This window comes from Telmatherina bonti (genome assembly GCF_933228915.1).
Source record: "Telmatherina bonti genome assembly, chromosome: 21".
Taxonomy (NCBI): Eukaryota; Metazoa; Chordata; class Actinopteri; order Atheriniformes; family Telmatherinidae; genus Telmatherina; species Telmatherina bonti.
This window is the reverse complement of record NC_136630.1, coordinates 20,712,235-20,734,983: the sequence shown is the minus strand read 5'-3', so window position 1 is coordinate 20,734,983 and position 22,749 is coordinate 20,712,235. Positions and strand designations below refer to the sequence as shown.

At 37.3% G+C, this 22,749-nt stretch overlaps 1 protein-coding gene across 1 annotated transcript; it reads left to right on the top strand.

Moving 5' to 3' along the window:
• The first annotated feature begins 72 nt into the window (after positions 1-72).
• Positions 73-17,842, top strand: tom1l2b (target of myb1 like 2 membrane trafficking protein b). The gene is made up of 15 exons (XM_079261010.1): positions 73-199; positions 622-706; positions 2,166-2,244; positions 2,537-2,686; positions 3,704-3,838; positions 3,973-4,119; positions 8,246-8,362; positions 8,494-8,627; positions 9,130-9,181; positions 11,372-11,540; positions 13,362-13,488; positions 13,622-13,697; positions 14,321-14,380; positions 15,300-15,336; positions 15,435-17,842. The coding sequence occupies exons 1-15, from the start codon at positions 148-150 to the stop codon at positions 15,581-15,583; spliced, it is 1,569 nt and encodes a 522-aa protein (XP_079117136.1). The 5' UTR covers positions 73-147; the 3' UTR covers positions 15,584-17,842.
• The last annotated feature ends 4,907 nt before the right edge of the window (positions 17,843-22,749 follow it).

Below are 22,749 nucleotides of genomic sequence, written 5' to 3'. Positions count from 1 at the left end.
TTTGACATGAGAGCTGCCCAATTATGACACGGGTCAGGATTTTTGAGCCAATCATGCTGCAGCGTGGGCGGGCCTTAATGAAGGTTTCCTCATGTATCGTTCTCATCGTTCTCATCCAATGGACTGACTTGTTTATTGTCGAGCAAGATGGAGTTCCTTTTGGGAAATCCTTTCAGCACCCCTGTGGGGCATTGCATTGGTAAGTTATTAAAATTTTGGCAATGGAAACACGAACGTATGGGTGTGTGTGTCTTGGAAGCGTGTCCATTTTGTGGAGACAGTCTTGTAAGGGTTTGCTACTTTAGCTTGCTAATGTCCCTGAACGAGTTTGTGCAGTGGAGAGCCACCGTTAGCCGCCTTCCAAACTCGCAGTTACGGTACCTATGCTGTTTCTACGAGCACCACTTTTAGTAAAATAATTGTTTTTTTGTTGTTATTAACACCATTAGGTTAAAGGGTAATGTAAGGCCACGGATATATCTACCCAACAATACCTTTTGAAAGACTTACTCTAGCTGAGTTAGCTAGGAGCTAATGATCAGTCATCGTCATACATTTGGCTTGCTATATTTTATGAAGGCGTATTCTTTTTTTCTTAAATCAACTGATTGTGTGTTTCAGAAAGAGCCACTGATGGCTCCCTGCAAAGTGAAGACTGGACCCTTAACATGGAAATATGTGACATCATCAACGAAACAGAGGATGGGTGAGTAGTCATCTCGGTCATAGACTGCATATGGTGTCATTATTCCTATCATGTGTTAACATTATTCATTCTTTCAAGGCAACATTTAATCCACTATTAACTGCCTAAGTCTGGCTCCGATTATGTGAGGTGGATGCATGTAAGGCCTCACTGCTTATCTCATTGCACCAATAACCTTGTGCTGTATGTTTAAAGCTGGAGTGTTAAGTGTGAAGTCCAGGTCTTGTTTGATTAGTGAGTTGTAAACTGGCTTAGACGAGCCAAGCCGTACACACCTTAAAAAAGCAGTATTATTAACTGTGGTATGACCAGTTTATTGTCTGCAGGGAATGAAAGGAACACCACACAGACACACTCACTCACTCTGCTCACACTGCTATAGTACAGATTGAATCAGCTAAAAATGGTCAAAAGCAGTTAATTATCTCTGAGCCAGTGTAGAAATGGTGAAAATCAATAACATGAGGCTATTTCATTTAACATTTCTGCCTCACAAAGTCGCACAAATTTGTGCAGGTGTATCTGACAAATTTGTGACACACCTGGAGAACAGGTCTTTATCAGATATGTGTGACTGCTGACGGATATGAACCAAAATTCAAATACTCACATTTTTAAGGCTGGAAGGTGATTTACGATATGTTTTTATGTATGAGTTGAGGTAAATGTTTCAATTATGGCCACACATATAGTGTAACACCATGTACATGAAATGATTATTTTCAACCATTCAAAAGTATACTCACCATTCTATATTTTACTTGCTTTCTCCTGAACTTTTTTCATATACTCGAATTATCATAACTATTTTATATTAGTGATCTTTCAATTAATCAATGAAAATAAAATGACATGCTGTTCCTCCTCTTCTCACTAAACTCCAGTGAAACGTAGAGGAACAATCTCGCACAGAAAGTGGACATAAATAAGGTTAGCTCATATTCCTGGTATTTCAAGGTAGACTGCAGCCTTTTTGGGCAGCAAGACATAGGGAAGGAAAAGAGTGCACGTCGGGCTGTTATGCAAACACTACTCTTTGGAATGTAGCCTCTGTTTATCCAAGAAGCCCCTACGAATAGCAGTGGCTTGCTCTTTGAAAACTAAGCATTAAAATTGACAAGTGAGGAGAAAATTATAAATGAGTGCAGCTTAGTGTGTTACTGACAGAAACAGTGGGACAGGCGAGACTATGACCATGCCTCCAGGACAAAATCCACCCGGGCATCTTTACAGGGGACACAGCCAGCATTAGATTATATTCGAAAGAACGGGTGTGATTTGATTGGAAGAAGCACTACTGTAAATTAAAGTTTGCAGCCCTGTTGTTTAATCCGTTTACAGATGTAAGCTATCCTCTTCTTGATGAAGTCTTTGTTCTTCTTGTTTTGTTTGCTTATAGCTTTCCAATGAGCATGTTATCTTCATGTTTCTGTGTATGTGTGTCCTTATTTGTGTGCAGGCCAAAAGATGCTATCAGAGCTGTCAAGAAGAGACTTAATGGGAACAGGAACTACAGGGAAGTAATGCTGACTTTAACGGTGAGTTAGATTAGGAAACAGGAGTGCAGGCCTTGTTGCATTATATTTAATATCATTTTATAGCCATATTTCTTAATGCTACATATATATATATATATATATATATATATATATATATATATATATATATATATATATACATATATGTATTACATTGTGAAATTCAGTATTTTTTCCAAATTTTTCACACAATTTTGGCTTTACTCGAGCAACCCACTTTGAGATGTGTAACTGTGTTACATAATAGTCATTAGCATGTGCTAAAAGACATTTCATCTTCTGCGTCCCTCAGGTTCTAGAAACATGTGTGAAGAACTGCGGCCATCGCTTTCATGCTTTAGTGACCAGCAGGGACTTTGTCGATGGCGTGCTCGTTAAAATTATCTCTCCAAAAAACAACCCGCCTACTATCGTTCAAGATAAAGTCCTTGCCCTGATCCAGGTAAGATTAACAGTTCAATTGAATGCAATCTAGGTCATCAGGTTTACACAGTTGCTGCATATCAAAAAGCTTTATGGATTACTGCGCTGGATATGTGTATTCTGTATAATGCTGTATAAGTTTTGCTGATTGAGCCATTTAGTGAGAGGTGAGGCTTATTTGCAGCAAAGGTGTTTATTACAGGCCTATCATCCCCAGGCAGAGCCTCAGGTAAAGCAGAGTCCCCAAGGCTTCAGCCAGCCGCAGCTCTCATTACCTGTTCCAGCTCAGGTGACCCTGCAATGTTCACGTGGGCTGCTCTTATTTCCACCAGGGACACTGTGTGAGGTCACCATAAAGCATGCATTCAGAAGGGGCATGCTGCAGCTGGGAGGGAGCATCTTAATTTGTTTATGTAGTATATACTGTATATTATATAAGCAAACAAATTTGTGGACGAAATGCCAGCTGGGAAAGTGGTGTGGTAAAATATATGCAGTCACAGTTATCACACAGCAGATGGTTTGTAGATGGCATTTTGTCAGCAGGGGAACAGACCGGCTGGGTTGTGCACTTCTTTTATTACTTGTATCATGTCTTAGATGTTAACATGTGTAAAAGGTCCTTACCACATTAAAATTTGAAGATTTTTTCTTTTTTTGCAGCTATGGAGTATTTGCAGGCTTTATGTTGCTTTTACTGTAATATAACCCAAAGGAAGTGAACTATCGTGAAAAAATGAATTTGCAAACAAACACCCATATTTAAAGTAACTTAAGTGAAGTTCTTATAATAAGACTTCTTTCAAAATCCCTGTGAATTTTTTATCTGCCATTTCATTGTCTGTTTGAACTTTTTTAAGTGGAAAGCGATTCGCTGACTGAATAAATTCAAAGCAGACAAACAGAAATGTTCTGAAAACAGGCTTCTTTCACTTTCCCCACAACACCTGCTTTGTTTGGTTTGTTGTCCCTCCCTCCACCCATTCTGTTTATTCTTCCTGTTCTTTTAACCCATCTCTGGTCCTGCATTTTGCAGGCATGGGCTGATGCATTTAGGAGCAGTCCTGATCTCACAGGTGTGGTCCAAATTTATGAAGAGCTCAAGAGGAAAGGCATCGAGTTTCCCATGTCAGACTTGGAGACCCTATCACCTATACACACACCTCAGCGGGTAGGAGGCATCATGCCAAAAAGTCCATTTGTGAGCTGACATGTTGGTGTAAAAGCCAAGTAAAGTCTGATTGTCACCTTGGCTGATTTGTCACATTCTGTTATGTTTAATACATCCCTGTTTGTTGCTTGTAGGCAGCATCTGCTCCAGAAGGCGACTCCACACTACATAAATACAGCGCCACCACTCAACCCAAACAGCACTCTGTTCCACCAGCATATACCGCCCCTCAGGTCCCTAACATTCATGCCTCTGGATCCATCAATCCTACACCTGAACAGGTACAGTTATACAATCATAAATACCACACTTTGTTTGTTCTTTGTATGGGGAAAGTAGAGGCTTCATGCTGATCAGGGTGAAATAAGCAGTTGTTCTTTGTCTTTCTCAGTCAAGGCTGTAAAGATACAAAAGCCTGCTCGGCTCTGTTTTGTCTTGAAAACATCTTTGTTTAGACAGTTTGTGAGCTCTGTGGGTTGTGATAAGATTCTGGTTTGAAGGTGACACACACTGAATGTGGAACATCGTCATTTTGTGTCGGTTCTTCTCCACATCAGGCACCAGTTAGCATTTCAGGTTTTTAAGAAATTAGTGATCTGAAAACACTGATTGATCTGTTGGTGGTCATCTATAACCCAATGACCAGCTGAGCTGTTTCAGATTCATTTGAATCTATGCTGAGGTGCAGGACAGTCCAAGCCATGTGTACTGTGATACAGACTGAAACATTACAGCATCGCATGCTTAGCCGCTGTTGCTGTGGTAATTCTTCACCTGAGTTCACACACAAAACATCTTTGATGCTGTAACTCAAAATAAAACACGCAGATTCTCCTTTATCCTGGCCATGGCCGTTCTTCATGCTTGAAGAAAAGGCATCTGGACCTTTTGGTTCTTGTAGATGTTTGACTTTTGATGCATGACTCTCTTTTTCTCTGAAGTTGTAAAGTAATGTGCAGAAAAACGAATGAATGAGACTATCTGTGCTCGTCATGTGAGGGTGCAAATGATGATTGAGACATTTTTTAACGATTGGCTGCTTTGTTAATGCTTGTAGATTTTGGAAAAAATAGGTCAGAATGGTCAACCTTTATGAAAAAGGTAACAAAAAGCAACCAAATTGAGAAAAATTAAATTTGTAATGTTAAATGGTATGTGGACAAAACAAACAGGATAGTAGACATGTTGGACTGCGTTACTGACCCCTGATACACTTCCATTCCCCACATCCCTGCACATTACACTCTGTTTTTGGACTGAGACAATATATTTGCAAATAAAAAGAGTTTTGCAACATTTATTAAACTGAATTAACAAGCCAGTGGTGTTAAATGTAGATTCCTACAGAATCTGACTCTTTGTTGGCTTAGTTATTTAACAACAGTGTCCCACACTTTTAAAATAAACAAAGAAATCAGCACATTACAAAAAGAATAATAATAATTAAAATTTTGGGAACAAAAACATTCAGTCAGGCAAACTGTGAAGTTTGGACCCTTAACCCTTAAGTAAAGCCAGAGTAGAAAAAAGCAGAGCCAGCCAATAAGCCAATAATTTTGTCCTGGATTTTATATGAAGATTTTGATATTTCACAACTGTTTGACTGACATGAAGGTGCTGGAGTGGCTGCAGTTATTTAAGACTGTAATGTAACTATAAGGGCTTTGTGAACATGCTGTGGACATTGTCAGAAATATTTATGTTTTCATGTTATAGTTCTTATTATTAATGATTTATACACTGGTTACTAACTGATTGTTAGCTGACCCAGCCATTTTTATTATAACAATTAACACTCTAAAAAAAAAAAACCCCAAAAAAGAGCACTAAGTTATGTGCAGTACAAGCAGCATAGTCGGCATATTTGCTGTGGAAAAATGCTTTTATTTATAGATTGATTTATTTATTCAAAGGACCCTTAAATAGATTCATTTAAGTATGCAGAAAGAAACATTCAAATGTAAAATATTTATTCACGTTTCATATTATCAGATTCACAAATGTCTAGTTTTTAGAAAGACAGTCTAATTTAGCAGGTCAGATTTATGAAAAAGCGTCAATTTGATTTGTGTCAGAAAATGCACAAATGCAGAAATTGCTGCATTTTTGTCATTAAGCATTTTTTCCCAGTGCATAATCTCACAGTGGAAGCACACTTTTGTCGATCCCCCAATTCTTTTGTTTACTTGCTCTTTCTATTACAAAGGAGTTGGCATTAAAGACATAAATGTGTGAAATGTGGTAATTATCTGCTTGTAGTAAATAGAGCTAGACATTTTCAGTTTTTCACTGTTACGCCTTCTTGATTGTTAACTAGTAGGGTTGCCACCCAGCCCGTAAAATACGGAATCGTCCTTTAATTGACTGTCCTGGATTGAACCAATATGGAACGAACTTTGTTCCGTGTTTTCATAACTTTCCAACAACCTAGACATGTCGGTCACACACATCAACACTCAGTCTAAAAATAATGAACACATTTCAACACAGAAAATACAACAGCCAGCAAAAATGTTTTTGAGGATGAAATCTGTGCAGGTACCTGCCCCCTCCCCTCTTCGCCTGCGTTTTAGGAAGTCACATCAGATTTTACTCAGCTGCGCTCCTCAGAAGACCTGCGCCTTTTGATATGTCTACTGTACCTGGTAGGCCTACTGTACTGTAGGCCACCTGGTATTCTACGTCCTCTAAATCAAAGCACTGCTAAACAGATGTGAATGGGAAGAGTTGTGCTCTTGGCTGCAGCGTCAGTGATGATGTTTACAAAGCAAAGTGTAAAACGTTTCACTGACTGTCCAGTCACGTTCACAGTGGACTGTCTGACATCTAATAGCACTCATCAGGAGAGGTTGATCATTTATTTATATGCTGTATTAGCCAGTATAAATGGCCATTAAAAACATATTTTTAATGAATGAAAAGTTAATAAACACACATATCAATAAATGTATAGGGAAACTTTTATTATTAAAATACAGGCTATGCATTTCCTACATTAAAATGTTTAGAGCTTTATGTATTTTGTGTAATTTTCTAGAAATCCGTATTGAACTATTTTATTCGTATTGTTAAATTATGGCATGACTTCCTTTCAAATCATGAGACAGGCAGCAAACAAATACTGTTCAATATGTATATTAAACAATAAGGAGCCATGCATTTCACGGCATGACACTATGGCAATGCGTTGCTATGGAAATGCCCAATAGAATGATTTAACAGTATTTTAACTTGCCGAATTATTAGCGACCATGGCATAAATTATATAAAGCATTTGTCATCCTGCTCCTCGCCTCTGTTACCGCAGGTTAAATGACACGTGTTATTTGTTAACCCTTTCATGCATTAATTAATAAAAAAAAACAATGCAACAATTTTTTAAATACAGTATTTTACCTCTACAGACATATGCAATGATACTTTTTTATTTATTAGTGATATTTAGAATTTATTTATGATTTATTTTAATGCATTCTATGATTATTTTAAAAATAAAATAAAATGTAATTGTAATTATATTAAGTAAATCTTCTATCAAATTTAGCAGGATCATTTTCTTTTCCTATCGCAAAGGCTAACTTGTGTAATCAAATTATGTTCAATTACATTTATTTATTCTCCACTAAGTGGAAACGTACTGGATGACTCACTCACATCCACTGAAGTGGTTTATTTACACAAATACCATCCTTATTCATGAATGTGCAAGAAAAAAGCTTGTAAATAGGTGTTCACTACAGGGCCACTATGCATGAAAGGGTTAAAAGTTCAATGTTGCACACTTTACACACAGAAACCTTCCTTTAAGTGCCACTAGTGCTGTTGCCATGTGATTCATCACACAGTATGAACTAGGTTAATTAATTACACAATAGCTGAATATTGTGCATATGGCACTTTATTGTATTTTTCCTCATATGTTAGTAGAGATCCATGTAATCACAGCTTTATAAAGCCTAACTAGCATCACTTATATCCAACAATGTTGCATAAGAATGTATTCATTAAAGCATTTCAATCTTAAAGTTTGATTAATTGATTACTTGAGGATTCCTTTACTTAAGACATTAGGACAATGAAATGTGGACTGGGGTTGTGGTGGGCGTCCCTTATTTTAATTTGTGAAAGGTGGCAACCCTATTAACTATTAAATCATTGTAATTGTTTAGTCATTTATTTTATTGGTTTAATCTATTTATCTAGTTAGTATATATATTTAACTCATCTGCTTGTATTTTTTTATTTATTTTTTTATTTTATTAATTGAGAGCAGAATCAAATTGTTGGTAATTCTAGCTCAGTTATTTGGATTTGGTAATTACTGTCCTGTTAGTGCTGCTGAGATAATTTCGGTCCATTTTTCCTAAATATGAATTAACTGTAAATTAATTTACCTTTGTCACCCAGATTTGCCGGCTACGCAGTGAGTTGGACATTGTTCGTGGAAACACAAAGGTGATGTCAGAGATGCTGACGGAGATGGTGCCAGGACAGGAAGACCCTTCAGACTATGAGCTGCTCCAGGTCAGAAATGCTGGTTTGAGCCTGTGAACAAATATGAAGGACTGGAATACAAGTACCTGTACTTACCCTGAAGACAGAAAATCAAAGAGAAGGTTACTTGATTTTGTATTGTTTGGGTTTGTGTCGCGTAGGAGCTGAACAGGACTTGTAGAGCCATGCAGCAGAGGATAGTGGAGCTCATCTCCTGCGTTTCGAATGAGGCGGTGACCGAGGAGCTGCTGCACGTCAACGACGACCTCAACAATATTTTCCTACGTTTTGAAAGGTTGGAGAACAGTGGAAAAACTCATTGAAAGCTTAGGTTTTAGAAATATTATGTGTGTGTACCACCTTATTAGTATTAAGCATGAATAATGTCTGAATGAGTAAATGAATTATGTCATTTTTCAGAAAAATCCACATTAATGCTTCATACTGTTTTTCTGCTTGCATCTGTATTGTTTTCTCACTTCCTTAATAGTCCCAGTGGGTTCAAATGTAATTTGATATAAATGCTATAAGTTAACTTTCCATCAGCAATGTGCGGTAAAGGAATCCTTGCTACTCCCCTGCATGCTTAATGAAGCTGCTTCACACAGACATGAACTGTTTGGTGAAAGAGAAACTCCGGTTGTTCCTGGAGTTTATTCGTTAAACTGTTTTATTCTACAAATGCAGACAGAACCTTTTTCTTTGGTAGACTGGACACATCATATTTACACACATCAGCGTTGTGTGATTGCAGAGTTTTTATTTGCTTCTTTCATGTCATTTCTTTGTTGCTTCAGGTATGAGAGGTTTAGGTCTGGGAGGTCCTCAGCTCAGAGTGTCAACAATGGGGTGAGTCAGCGTTTAGTGCTGGGAGGTACTCTGCACTCGCATCACACTAAAAATTCCTTAACTACCTCTTGGAATCTTCTCAGCTGTGTCTTGATCTTTTTCCCCCCTTGTCTGCTTTTGTTTCACATTGTGTGCACTCACCATGTTGCATCGTAGGTTGTTAACTTGCATGTCATATTATCACTCAGTGGTTGACAGTGTATTTCATGTAGAGGTCAATTGATGTGAGGTTTACATTAATGATGCTTATCTTTAGAAACCTTGGCAGCTGATGGGTGATTTAAGGTTTTTAATCACCACAACGGCATTACGTACAAGATTAATTAGCATGATATGCACAAAAAGTAAAAATAAATCAGTTTTGATTAAAAAGAGAAAAAAAATCAATCATGCCTTCTTTCTTATTTCAGTGTAAAAAATAAGCCAACTTTTAAGGAGAAATTTTATTTTTATTTATTTGGAGCAAATAGTGTGCCAAGAGCAAAACAAACAGAACAATAGCTATAGTTCAAAATGGACTTGATGCAGGCTCCACAATATTTTGGGGTTTTTTTCTGCAAACATAACACTGTGCTCTCCATAGGAGCGGCTGCCTTTATTTGTTTTGTATGTTAGCTGTTTCCAGCTATTTAAAAAAAAAAAAAAAAAAAAAAAAAAAGGCAAAAACAAGCCTAAATATGGATTAATCTGTCTACCTCTACTTTCATATTTTTGCACTATATGTTGATTCGCTGTTTGCCATGTGCACAGTGTGCCTAATTAAACGGACACCCAACGAAAATCCATTTTGTCATTAATTTATAACTTATTGTTTTTATCTCCATGGATTAATGTATTTACAATGCAGCAACGTTTCATCCAGTAGGGGGACATGTTGACTGTGGATTCAGAGTAAATTCAGTTCATTCAGGGAAGCGAGTGCATTCATCCATCCATGAACAAAGCCAGACTGACTAGCAGGAGCTACACTCCTTACTTGTCTGAGCAGCTTTTATGTGTTGAACTTTGTGAAATCTTAATATCTGCTTTGCAGTGAATCCAAAAATGTCCTTTTTTTTTTTTTTAATGCATATCTGTTTAGTGCTGCTGCATAAACAGATACTATAAATGTGCTGTACATTACAAACCAACAGATGTGTACTGTGAAGCTCTTGATGCCTCAATGCATGTGTTGGTTTCTTCGTGCTTCTTCTGCATATCTAATAAAAAAAACCCAAAAAACAATGATATTAGAACATCATTGCTTCTTCTTCCAGTTGTTTAGGCACGGTGCATCATCCATTGTTGTCATGCCATTACATAGTGTCTCTGCACTGGCATGCTAATGGTATTCACCGTCTCTTCCTTTCTGTTCTTTTCTGATCTTCTGTTTCTGTGGCTAGCTGAGACAGGCAAGTATGGAAATATTGTCCTAAACGAGCAGTACCACCTCATAGCAACTGTTGAAACATGGCTAAATGATATGGGCTAATTCTCCCACAAATATTACCCCCCCTCACCCACCCATATGGCATGTTTTAACTCAGCAGACCCCAGCAGTCAGTGATATGAGGAACCTGGATGTAAATGGCAGTGACAGTTCCTTCAAATGTGCAAAGTAAATATGTGCCTAGAGTCACTGTCATGTTATGTTTGCATCATTGCAAAGATTTAGCCTTCCTTCCTCCCTCCCTGCTGTTTCTGCCTTCTTAAGGGGATCGCTTTATGCTGTTGGATAACTAACAGTGAAGTATCTACCATTGCTCAAAACATATCAAGATTTCATGATCAGTTTGTCTATTTCTGCAAGCCAGTCCCTTTTAAAACCTGTTTGTCTTTAAAACGAAGACATTTCTTTGGCACCCCCTTAAGAAAAAGCTTCCCAGAAAGTGATTTAATTGGCTTCAATCCTCAGTAGAAAACATTCTCATAAGTTACTGAAGCTAATCAACAAGTTTTTCAAGACTAAGCAAGATGCTTGTTATTTATCACACTTATGTTTTTTTAAATTTTATCCCACAATATATATTTTTTTCCAAATAAAATCAAGGAAATTAATACTGGAAAACGCTGCTTTTCCTTGGCCTCCTACAGAAGGATTTGTTTTGCAGAAACTCCCAAATCCCTCTCTCTCTTTTTTTCTTTTATTATTTCTACCGGACATTTCCTACAAGAGCCACGTTGTCTAATTATTATTTACTTACTCATCAGGTCCTCAGCGAGGCCACTGAAGACAACCTCATAGACCTCGGGCCAGGCTCCCCTGCGGTGGTCAGTAACATGCAGAATGCAGCTCCTACCAGCTTGCCCCCGACCCTCACAGCCCCTGAAGGAAGTCCCTCCTCTCCAGCCACCCTGGCCTCCCGTCTGGCTGGTCTTGGTATGCATGTTAAAAACCAATATGTTCACCTAAATATTCTCAAACATGTTCATATTTACTGTCCAAATTCTTGATCTAATTAACAATATCTTATAAGGCTATGTGTCAGGGCTCCATACGTGAGATTCTTTGCTTGATTACTGTCAGGAAAAACAAAACCAAACGCAACATCCTTGTGCTTTTTTTTCACATGATTCTTGAATTTATGTAAACACACATATATATATATATATATATATATATATATATATGTATATGTGTATATGTATATGTGTATATGTGTATATGTATATGTGTATATGTATAAATGTATATGTATATGTATATATGTATATGTATATGTATATATGTATATATATATATATATGTATATGTATATATATATATATATATATGTATATGTATATATGTATATATATATGTATATGTATATATGTATATATATATGTATATGTATATATGTATATATATATGTATATGTATATATGTATATATATATATATATGTATATGTATATATGTATATGTATATATGTATATGTATATATGTATATGTATATATGTATATGTATATGTGTATATGCATATGTGTATATGTATATGTGTATATGTATATATATATATATGTATATGTATATATATATGTATATGTATATATATATGTATATATATATATATATATATGTATATATGTATATATATGTATATATATATATATATATGTATATATATATGTATATATATATATATATGTATACATATATATATGTATATATATATGTATATATATATATATATATGTATACATATATATATGTATATATATATATGTATATATATATATATATATATATATGTATATATATATATATGTATATATGTATATATGTATAATATATGAGAAATTATAAAGTCGAAACTCTTTTACCATAGTACCTCAAGTATTAAATTATGTTATTTTATTGACATAACAAATAGAAGAGATGTGAAACCAGAAGGTCCTGTCCACATTACTCATGACATTTAAAAAAAAAAAAAAAAGTCAACTAAAAGGAAGAGAGATCTGCACAAAAATAGTAAAATTCTAATCGTCACTTATTTACAGCAGGCTGCGTAATTTTTACTCCTTCATGTTTGGAGCGGTCTGCCAATTATCTGCAATAAAATGTGCAGTCAGGATGACATAAGTTTCCATGAAGATGAGGTAGACAACACTGTCTCGTTCTGAAGTGTCAGGACCACTGTATCTGTTAAATATCCTCATGTTGGGAGGTCGTATCTCAGCTCCAGAAAGCAGCTCAGAATCTGTTTCTTAGACTGCACATGGATACAAATAAAAGTTGTAACAGTTTGTAAATGTTTCACTATGCTTTTTTCTTTATGTTTTCCTACTCTGGATGCAAGCATGAAATGTGGGTTCTTATGTTTCATTTTAAATAATAATAATCCAACAATATCAGAAACATTGTTCTTTGACAGATACATGATAGTACTTGTTTTCCCTTCCTTATTATTTGTCTCCACCTCCTGTCTTTCAGTGGTATCTACATTGTATCATATTAAAACACAACTGATTTTTCTGGGCTCTGGTTTTCTGCTGGTGTGGAAAGAGCTGAGCAGATGAATGCACTGGCTTAGCCAGCTGTGTCTGACCAGAATTCATTGCAATGTAATCCTGATTATTAATAATTCAGCAACTTTCTGCGGGAGATCCACAATCTGAGTTGTGCTTTTAGTGTTAAGTCACCTGTATGGAAACGGCTTCTTTTGCTGGAAATAAGCTTTATAATGTCACACTAAGGTGTATTTTTGTCCTTTAAAGACATGGGTGCAGACAGTGTGAGCAGTACCCTGAGCTCTCTCTCCAGCTGTAAGCCGCCACCTGCCCAAGATGACTTTGATGTCTTTGCTCAAACCAGGACCGGAGCCATGTCTGAACCACAGAAGACGTAAGACTACACCCGAGTTGTCTTTTTGATTTTATACAAACATTGGTTGATTTTTAAACCAACAAACAAATAAGGAGAGGAGGATAAAGTTGTGCCCAGCTGATATTAAAATCTCAAATCCGTTTTGTCTCAGGTCTACAGCTGAAGACAGGCAAACAGCTGGCGGCCCTCCGCCCACTCTGGATGTCCAACAGCCAGCAGCAGGAGGGGTGAGTCTGTGCGATGTGTTGGGCAGTAAACTCTGCTTTCATAAAACCTCTTTATGTGTAAAGACCCCATCAAATCTTTTTATTGATCCTGCAGGACGTCAAAATAAGTTTGGTCATCTTTATTTATTTAATTTTTAGATTTGACACTTTTATGGTAATAATTTGATTATCCAGATGGTACAGAATATATTTAAATCATTTTTAATGAATAATAACACTCATCCAATAGACTTATTTAAAAAATGATCAGAACTGTTCCTGCTTTAATATTTACCATGGCTTTTTATTTTCTGTTCTTTTTAAAGAAAAAATAAAAATAGGAAACAAGGGGGGAAAAAAAAACCCAAATGCAGGATGGATGAAGTTTTCAAACCAGATGGAGTTTTCTTATATCTGAGCTAAACCTCTGGTGTTTCAATATATGGATCATTTGTGTCACATCATCCATAAACATTGGTTTCTCTAAGTTTTGATCATATTGTGTTTGCTTTTACTCACTCAGTTATTTAAGTTGATTTTAGTTTGAGTTGACTTTAAAGATTGTTTCATGTTTTAAGTCATATTTTCTGTTGTGTTTGCGGCGGGTTTTTGTTTTGTTTTCTGGCCACCCGTGGCGCACTTAGGGTGTCGGAGGTCAGTCCTCTGTCATGGATGACATAGAGGAGTGGCTGTGTACTGATGTGGTGAGCCAATCATGATTTTTATTTTAGCTTGCTTTTCTTTCCTTTTTATGCTCTGTTGCTTCCTTTCATCTCATTTTAATGGTGTCTGAAGTTTGAGAATAACAAATAACAAATTAATCTTGTGTCACATTTCATTACTCTGTGGTCAGTCGCATCTTAATTCCCCACTTAATTTCCTAAGTTTGCCAAGAATATTGTGGGAGCATAACACTTAAAGATGGTGGGGAAATGAGCATGAATACTTCAATGATTGGATGTGATGTAAGTACTGAGAAATGATAAACAATCTGGATGGTTTCATGTGTGTCTGTGTACTGCTTTGTAATTATACTAAACCATAACCATAACGTCTGACTTGCCTGAGCTGATTTTTGTTAATGCAGCTAAGAGAGAAACGTCTGCACTCCTGGCTTAATATGAATGCTAAAACATCTGAAGACTTCATGCTCATTTTGTAAAATTTGTCAAACTGGTGATGTTTTCTGTTTTGGTTTGGGAAGCAATTTTTACAAATTACTGTCACGACTTTGTGTGTCTTCTTTTGACAGGTAAGTAAAATTAGCCTAAAACGGAATTAAATGAATGTTTGGTTGATTATTTCTTCCTTTTAATAATACTAATTGGTGTCCTACCACTCGCATGTATAGCTGAGATGCTCATACCACGGAAGTATGTTCCTTACACCTTATAAAGGTAGCACATTGGGCTTTCCAACAGCATTCAACACAACACTAGCAGGTATTATTGAAGGAGGAAAATAGTCCACCAATCACACGTTTCCTTACTTTTTTCATTTTTTTTCTTTAAATTGATGGTTTGGGCCGATATGAATTTGGTTTCTGGTGATTTGCAGCAGGTTTGGTACAATCAGTTCAGAGATATGACTTTTTGGAATTCTTTTCTTCTTCTTTTTTTATAGAAAGGAGATGAAGGGGAAGAAGGGGTCACCAGTGAAGGTAATGTAACAAAAATCTGTTGGTGTTTTTCCATTTGTCCTCAGTGTTTCCAGACATATTTTAGATTTTCATTCTCTTTCTTTCTCGGATTCATCCAGAGTTTGATAAATTCCTTGAAGAAAGAGCCAAAGCTGCAGAGACGGTCCCCAGTCTACCATCACCCCCCAGTGGCAACCCTGGGGCAGCGCAGGGAACCCCGAGTCGGAAGAAGCCGGACAGACCTGAGGACACTTTGTTTGCCATGTAGACTTCCCACCTTTGACCTCTGATCCCCAGCCTTAGACCTGACCAGCTGAGCAGCACGACCTGAGGACAGACCGACCTCCTCACACCACTACATTACACAGTTTTGTACATCCGCTTCCTTTAAAACAGAGAAAACTTAACATCTCATCAGTAAGGGAAAACCAGATGGCTTATTTTGTTACGCCAGCAGTGATGGAGGCAGTGAGGTGCCCTGCTTTCTTCTTCATGGGGGTGAAATAAAAGCCCCCTTTGGCCTGTTGTGGACTGCAGAGCTTCACGTTGCAGCTAAACAAGTAGTTTCATTTTATAACAAAGGAAACAAAAGGGGTTCATGTAATAATTTCCTCAAGTTGACATCACACTTGTCTTTATTTTAGTTTCTTTTTTTTCTGTTAAAAAGACAAACAGATTTCTCTCTTTGCAGCGGCAGACCATAATCAGTAGAAGCTCTGATCATACCTACAAGGGTCTTGTTTTGGTGTCCATCTGTCTTTCTTTGCAATCCCGTCTGAGTTGATTTGTAAATCTGTAAATGGCAAAATGTCAAGTTTATCAGTCGTGTGTATATTTAAGCTACGTATATATGAAAGAGATGGTCATTTAACGTAGAGTTTTGGAAAGAGTTTATGCTCCACTTGCTTTGACAATAGGGATGTACTTCACTGGGGGATCGGCGTTCTTAAGGGAAGGGACATGTAAAGACTTGTGAACACTATCCTAAAGAAGATATTTAAAAGAAAAACTATAAAGGGAATTTAGGTTTTGTGATTGGCATTTGTTGCACAGTGCACCGACAACAGTGGTATGGAGCCAGCAGCTGGCTCTGCCTTGTCGTGGAATCATCTGATAGATCTTAATGCAGCGTTGCTGATGGTTTGCTGCTCGCTTCAGATTTATTGAGATTATTTTTGTGGAAGCTACCCCGAAGCTGCTAAAGTTGGTTATAATTCCATCAGCTGAGCAATGCTGTCTAGTTATTTTCATTTGTGTGATTAATTGTATGCTGAGCACAGGTTGTCATGGATTTCAGTCAGAGGAGCTCTTAACAGGGTCATTAGTTGAGAAGCTCTTTGCAGCAGCTGTGAAGAGGCAGATGCTTGACTTGGTGATGAGGTCCCATCACTTTTAGTAGGCAACGCTGTGGGTTTTGTCCTGAAATCGAGCTTAAAGGACCAAATGTAAGTTTTCTTTTTTTTGTGTGGGATGTGAAAGGATAATTCTGCATGAGGTTGTTACTTTGATTTGGAAATTCACACCTTTGTTATTTGAGTATGTCAGCAAATTTAACGTCACACTACAGAAGCAGTTTGCACATTTTTTTTTTTTTTTTTTTTTTAAGGGGTTTATTTTTCTTTTCCACTGACATCTTGAAGGCCTGACCTTTCAGCATGACATTTGTTTCCAGAAATGAGCTTGCTGCAGACAAAGTGCTACAAATGAGACATTTAACTCTTAACAGCAAATGCAACATGTTACACAATCACAACAAGCTTAAAAAGGTGTGCACTTTGACATCTGCACGTACTATAAGTCAGCTAACACTTTGCCAGCTGTAAGTAATGAAAACCGTTTAACCAGAAGTGTACAAATTATTTATTCAACACTATTTTTTTCATTCTAATCAGTATTTAAATTGTTGTATTATTTTAAATTAGTGATAGTGAAATCAACCATTTATGAGCAGAATGAGCTTGTCAATGTGTATTTTAGTGAGGGTTTTTTTTTTTTTTGGCTTTTGTTTATGCTTCAAATATTCCTTTTTATACATTGCTGCTGGTTAATTGACTTTTCCTTGTCATAGTTATGTTTATTGGTTATGTGGCTATTCTTGTTGGTTGAAAATGTGCATACCGTGAACCTGCAAACATGCCATCTAAGAACAGTTCACAAAAACTGTAAAAGACTGTCTCACAGTCTTGTCCATCTCATGAAGGATTGCGTATTTTAAACGATGATCTTATTAGGCAGAGCGGCACATTAACATGACCCAGCGTGTAACTTTTTCAGGACACTTTTTGACAAAGCATCCACATTGCACATTTTTAAAAAGGGAAATCTCCTTTCTTCTTCTGTTGTCTTGTTTTTGGTGTTGAACGTGTGTTCTGTAATGCAGAGATTTCTGATCTCCGTTGACTGGAATAGAAAGCTTCTCAATGAGTTTCTAAAGAACACTCATTGCCGTGTTTTTTTTGCAGAAGAAGTCTTTATAAATCTGTGGATTATAATAAAACTAAAAAAAAGATGCTGTAAAGAGAGGCTGTGCTGGGTGACTGCTGACTCTTCTGAGTTGCCTCATCTCTCATTTCTCTTTGTGTTGTTTGACTTCTGCATGAAATCTCAATAAAGATTAGCAGTGTGTGAATCAAATCACGTGTTTTTGTCTTTATTCTTTTTTCCCACAGTGACATCCTCTCACCACTCCTTGGCATGGCTTCCTCTTCTCATGGTAACTGATCTGTAGTAAACACTTCTCATTTTCCTCACCCCCCCCCCACCTCTCCCCAGAGGCCAGTGGGCCCCACAACAGGGGCTTCCCCCATTGGTCATCAGGAATCGCCTCATCTCGCAACATGGCCCCTCACGATCTGCCCCCAGTCACTGGAGCGTAGTCCCGGTCAAGAAAGAGGGGTGTGTCTATCCGACAGTAGACTGGAATAGACAGGATCCCTGTCTGAGTCTCACACCGACTTCATATTGTAATTGCAGTCCTTCCACACAACAGATCTGCTGGTGGATTCATCTCTGAAAGGTAAACGGATGCTTTTGTTTTTTTACGTTTGTAAAATAGGAGAAACTGTTTAAATGAAATGTGACTGTAGAAATGAGTTTTGTTGAAGAACTAATCAATAGAGAGTTGTGTGTTTTCAAAACCACGTGATGCATGGAGGGATGTTACTATTTGTGTTGCAACATACTGTTAAACTACTGTTAACCCCTTCATATACAGGTTGCACATTAATCATAGACATTTCTGTCTGTTTGTGTTTCAGGTATCTGGATGTACAAACTTGGCAAAAACATCCACATTTTTTTGGATTCATTTGCCAAGGCTGGTTGCTCTGGAAGTAGTTGGCGCTCCCTGGTGGCTGCAACATAGAGCCTGGTGATGCATGTCAGGGGTCAAGTTATAGTTTGTGGTGTTTATACAGCTTTGTGGCTGTATAAACACCACAAACTACGCATCCTTCCTGGATTCATCATCTGCCTACTGGTTCCAGTATGAGAGAGATGCTGACCAGAGCTGTGGTGCATTGTAGTTGCATTGCATGTTTTGACGGCACAGTGCAATGGATCTGCTTTGCAGCGTAGATCTAGGTTGAAAGGCAACTCTAATATGACAGTAAACAGAGCAAGAAAACCCCAATCAGCTGTTCACCTGCTGTACATGTCATCTTAGAATAAGCATCCGTCCAGCACTTCCAAGCTCACCTGCACCATGGTGAAAGTTTGTGTTAATTGAACATGTTGAATAACTGAAAAATAAAAATCCTAAACATAACGTGTTAATTTGAGATAATAGATTGATGTAACCTCATTTAGACTTTATTTATTTTTCTCATTGGGGGGGGGGGGCATATTTTAGCATCTTCCACAAAAGTGGGAGGCTGGTAATTGTATGTTAATTTTATCAAATATGACATGAGGTACTTTATCTTTGGTCTTTTGCTGGGATGTTCAGTTTCCATGTAGATCCATCCTTCAGGGTTTTTTTGGGTTTTTTTTTTTTTTTTTTTGTTAAAGCTGTTTCCCAGCTTCAACTCCAAAATCAGATGAAATGGACATCCCTAACTGCCTGTCAAGTTTTGCACAACTCTTCATGATCTCTTAGTTTCAGTCAGGCGTGCTGGTGAAGGGAAACAGCTGAAACCTGCAGGATAGTGGTCATTGAAGACCCAATTATAGTGACCTCTGCTGGCCATAGGTGGTAGAGCATGCACGAAAACATTTGCAGACCTAACTAAATGCTTGCTCTGCTTCCTGGCCTGTTCGTGCTGCGCATGCATGGGGGGGGGGGGGGGGGGGGGGGTTGCTGATTTTGCCTCCCACCTCTCTGTTAAAAGTATTATAACTGGTTATGGTAAACGCCTCTATGCTGTTACTTTAGGGAATTTCCCTACAAAATACATTTAGTTCTTCAAGATACTGGGTGATTTTTTCCATTATCTTCCCTCTGACACCCAGTTTAAAGATTTTTCATGATGTTTACTTGCTTCAGAATTTATTGCAGAAGTAGTAAGTACTACTGGAGGTTTTGCTATTGTGGATTTTGGGTTTTTGTTTTCCAGTTATCCAGAAACAATCCTCTGATCATCAGCTGTAATGTTTTCTTTAATGAGTTTCCAGGAACAGCTTCCAAAATGCCCTGCATAGATGCACACTTGTAGAAACATGCTGAAATTTAAGGTTAAGAAAAAAAAGATCTCTTTCCTGTAGGAAAAATTTGAGCAAAGCGCAACTGCAGAGCTTTCCCACAAGTCTTGCAAGCTGTTCTCCCAGGTTTTCTTGCCTTCCAGACCTTAACTTGACCTTCATCATTCCTGCCAATTATAACTTCTTAACTACATTACCGAGGAAGCAGCTACAATACAAAAACAGTAAAACAACTATACAATACTGGAAGCAGAAACTTAAGTATGTTTATTTTTTTAGAATTACAGCAGCTGCTGATATGAAAAAAATGCTGATTTCATGTGGTTTTTACCAGCATGTTACTATTTATTAAAAAGTTACACAATGTCTTAAGCCATTACATTGTTGCCAAAAACTACGGATATTTAAATTAAATAGTCATGATATGTTGCTCCTAATAATAGAAACAAAGCTGTAAATGTGTTAGAGGAGTAAACTTTTAGAGCAGCTTTAATGAAACAAGATATATGTCACTGATTGAAACATTTGTTTTTGTCTTAGAGTTCATTCTTCATTCTTGATTTTTCTTTGCTGTTTGTTTTGCTTAAATCTAATGAGAAAAATAAAAAAAAAGATGTACGTAATACATAAAATATAAAGAGCAATTACTTGTGTTTAAGAGAATTCTGTTATTGACACCAACATTTGTTTTGCTTTTTTTGTTATTGCTGTTCTTGTCTTATTGGAGGAAATTTGAAATGATTGAATTGACAGAAAAAAAGGAAACTTCTTGTAAATATTAATCCTTCAGTTTCATCCCAGGCATGTCCTACAAACTTAGTGCTTCTGTTAGAGGAGTGAGAATATATAAAAACTCTACATTGTGCTCCTTGTTCCCACGGTAAATTTAAGCAAAAAATGAAAACTAACCGTATTGCTTAAAATAATGAGAAGAAGGTGATTGATTGTTTAATTAATTAATAGTGACTGAAATGTGACCAAACCTCTTCATGCTGCTGCGCTGTACAATATCTTTTTGCGATTTTGCTTATTTGTGCTTTTTATAAAACCTTTAACACCTGTCACTAAGGCTGGCATGTTTACAGCACAAGAACTGACAAATTTAAACAGATTTCTGGCAGATTCTCGAGTTACATTTTCATTTGAATGTCAAACCTTTCTCTTTATTAAATTCCATTTTCTCCATTTCCTTTTTACTAAACCAAAACCCCTCTGGTGACCCCAGGTCAACTACTTTCATTATATTCCTATCAGGGACATCCTTCTAACAGCTGAAATGTAAACATGTCTCCCAACAGCCATTGATTGACAAGCATTTCTGATTTTCTCATTGCTGATACACACTCGCATTTAAAAATAATAGCATATTTCTGCTTGAATAGTGTATACAGGTTGTACCTCCAGCAACCATAAAATGGCAAAGGGCAGAGATGTGTGTATGTCAGGGACCTCGGGCTATTTCACACATCTTCATTAGCTGGCAGCCAGTCAGTCTAGAGCTGCCAGGCTCATTCATACTTCACCACTTTCCTCAGCCCAGGTTTATGGGTTGGATGAAGGCAAATGATACAAAACAGATACATTCCCATTCAAACTAAACAGTACACTAATATTTATACGTCTCCACATTCCCCAAAATGGCCTCAGTAAAATCCAATCCCCAAACAAAACCTCAAGTTAAAACGACCTACAGTATTTGTGTTTACGATGTCGTGTGTTATTAATGTTGCACATCAGTAGGTTCCCAATTTCATGTACCTGCTATTCCATAGTTTCTTGCCCTCAGCTGCTAATTTTACCTGGCGGCGTGCACATAATAAAGTCTCAAACAAAGGAATGGCTTGTATATCTGTAGATGAGAAACACTGTGGAAGTAATTATGACACCATCTAAAAAATATTAAAAAAATCAAGCAGGGGTGAAACAAAAAGGGTGGCTTTAGAAAAGTTACTTAATAGAGGCCATTTATTGGGACACACTGCCAGTAGCAAGACTTTTCTATATTTACTGGCAATTGTAATATGTTCATTGACTTTTCGGGCCTGACTGGTGCCCTGCTTTCTCTTTAGCCGCCTCCAAAGACTCTCGTAGCCTTGAAGCACTTTATGCTAAGTTAATTTACCCAAATATATCCGCGGCATCATGGCAGCAGCAGACACCCCCCACCCCTGCTCCTCAACATCAACAACTTTTTTAATGGAAACTTGCTGATCCATAAACGTTTGCGCCGCCGCAGACGTTTGCTGGGGGGCAGCTCGCACGTGAATGTTAAAATCCTGCAGATCGATGAGGGGCATTTGCAAGGGAGGCATAAGGTGTGTTTAATTATAACTGCGTCAGGGGTTCGTGGGTGTGCGTGTGTTGGTTGGGGGGAGGTGTCACTGTTTAAAGCTTGGGAGTGGGGCCCCGGTATTTAAATAGGGTCACTTCTAGGCCTCACCTTGCAAGTGTTATGCTATATTAAATGCCACTCATGTTAAGTGTGTTGAAACCCTTCTCCGATGTAGTCAAGACATAATATAAAGGTTAAATTGAAAAATGTCCCTTCAAAAGCACAAGGAACACGCCATGATTGATATCCCTTGTACAGGGGGGAAAAAAAATGTGAGCCATATTTTTGTTTTGTTTGGCCTATTTTAAGTGAGTAAATGCAAGACGCTGTAATGAGTAGTGACTGGATTAGAATGTAAGTGTCTGTCAATCTGGTTCTCAAAAGGTCAGTTAATAAAAATTAGCAAAAGGTGGACTGAAGTTGGCATGAATACGTTTGAATTTTAGCAGAAGAGTCCTATTTCA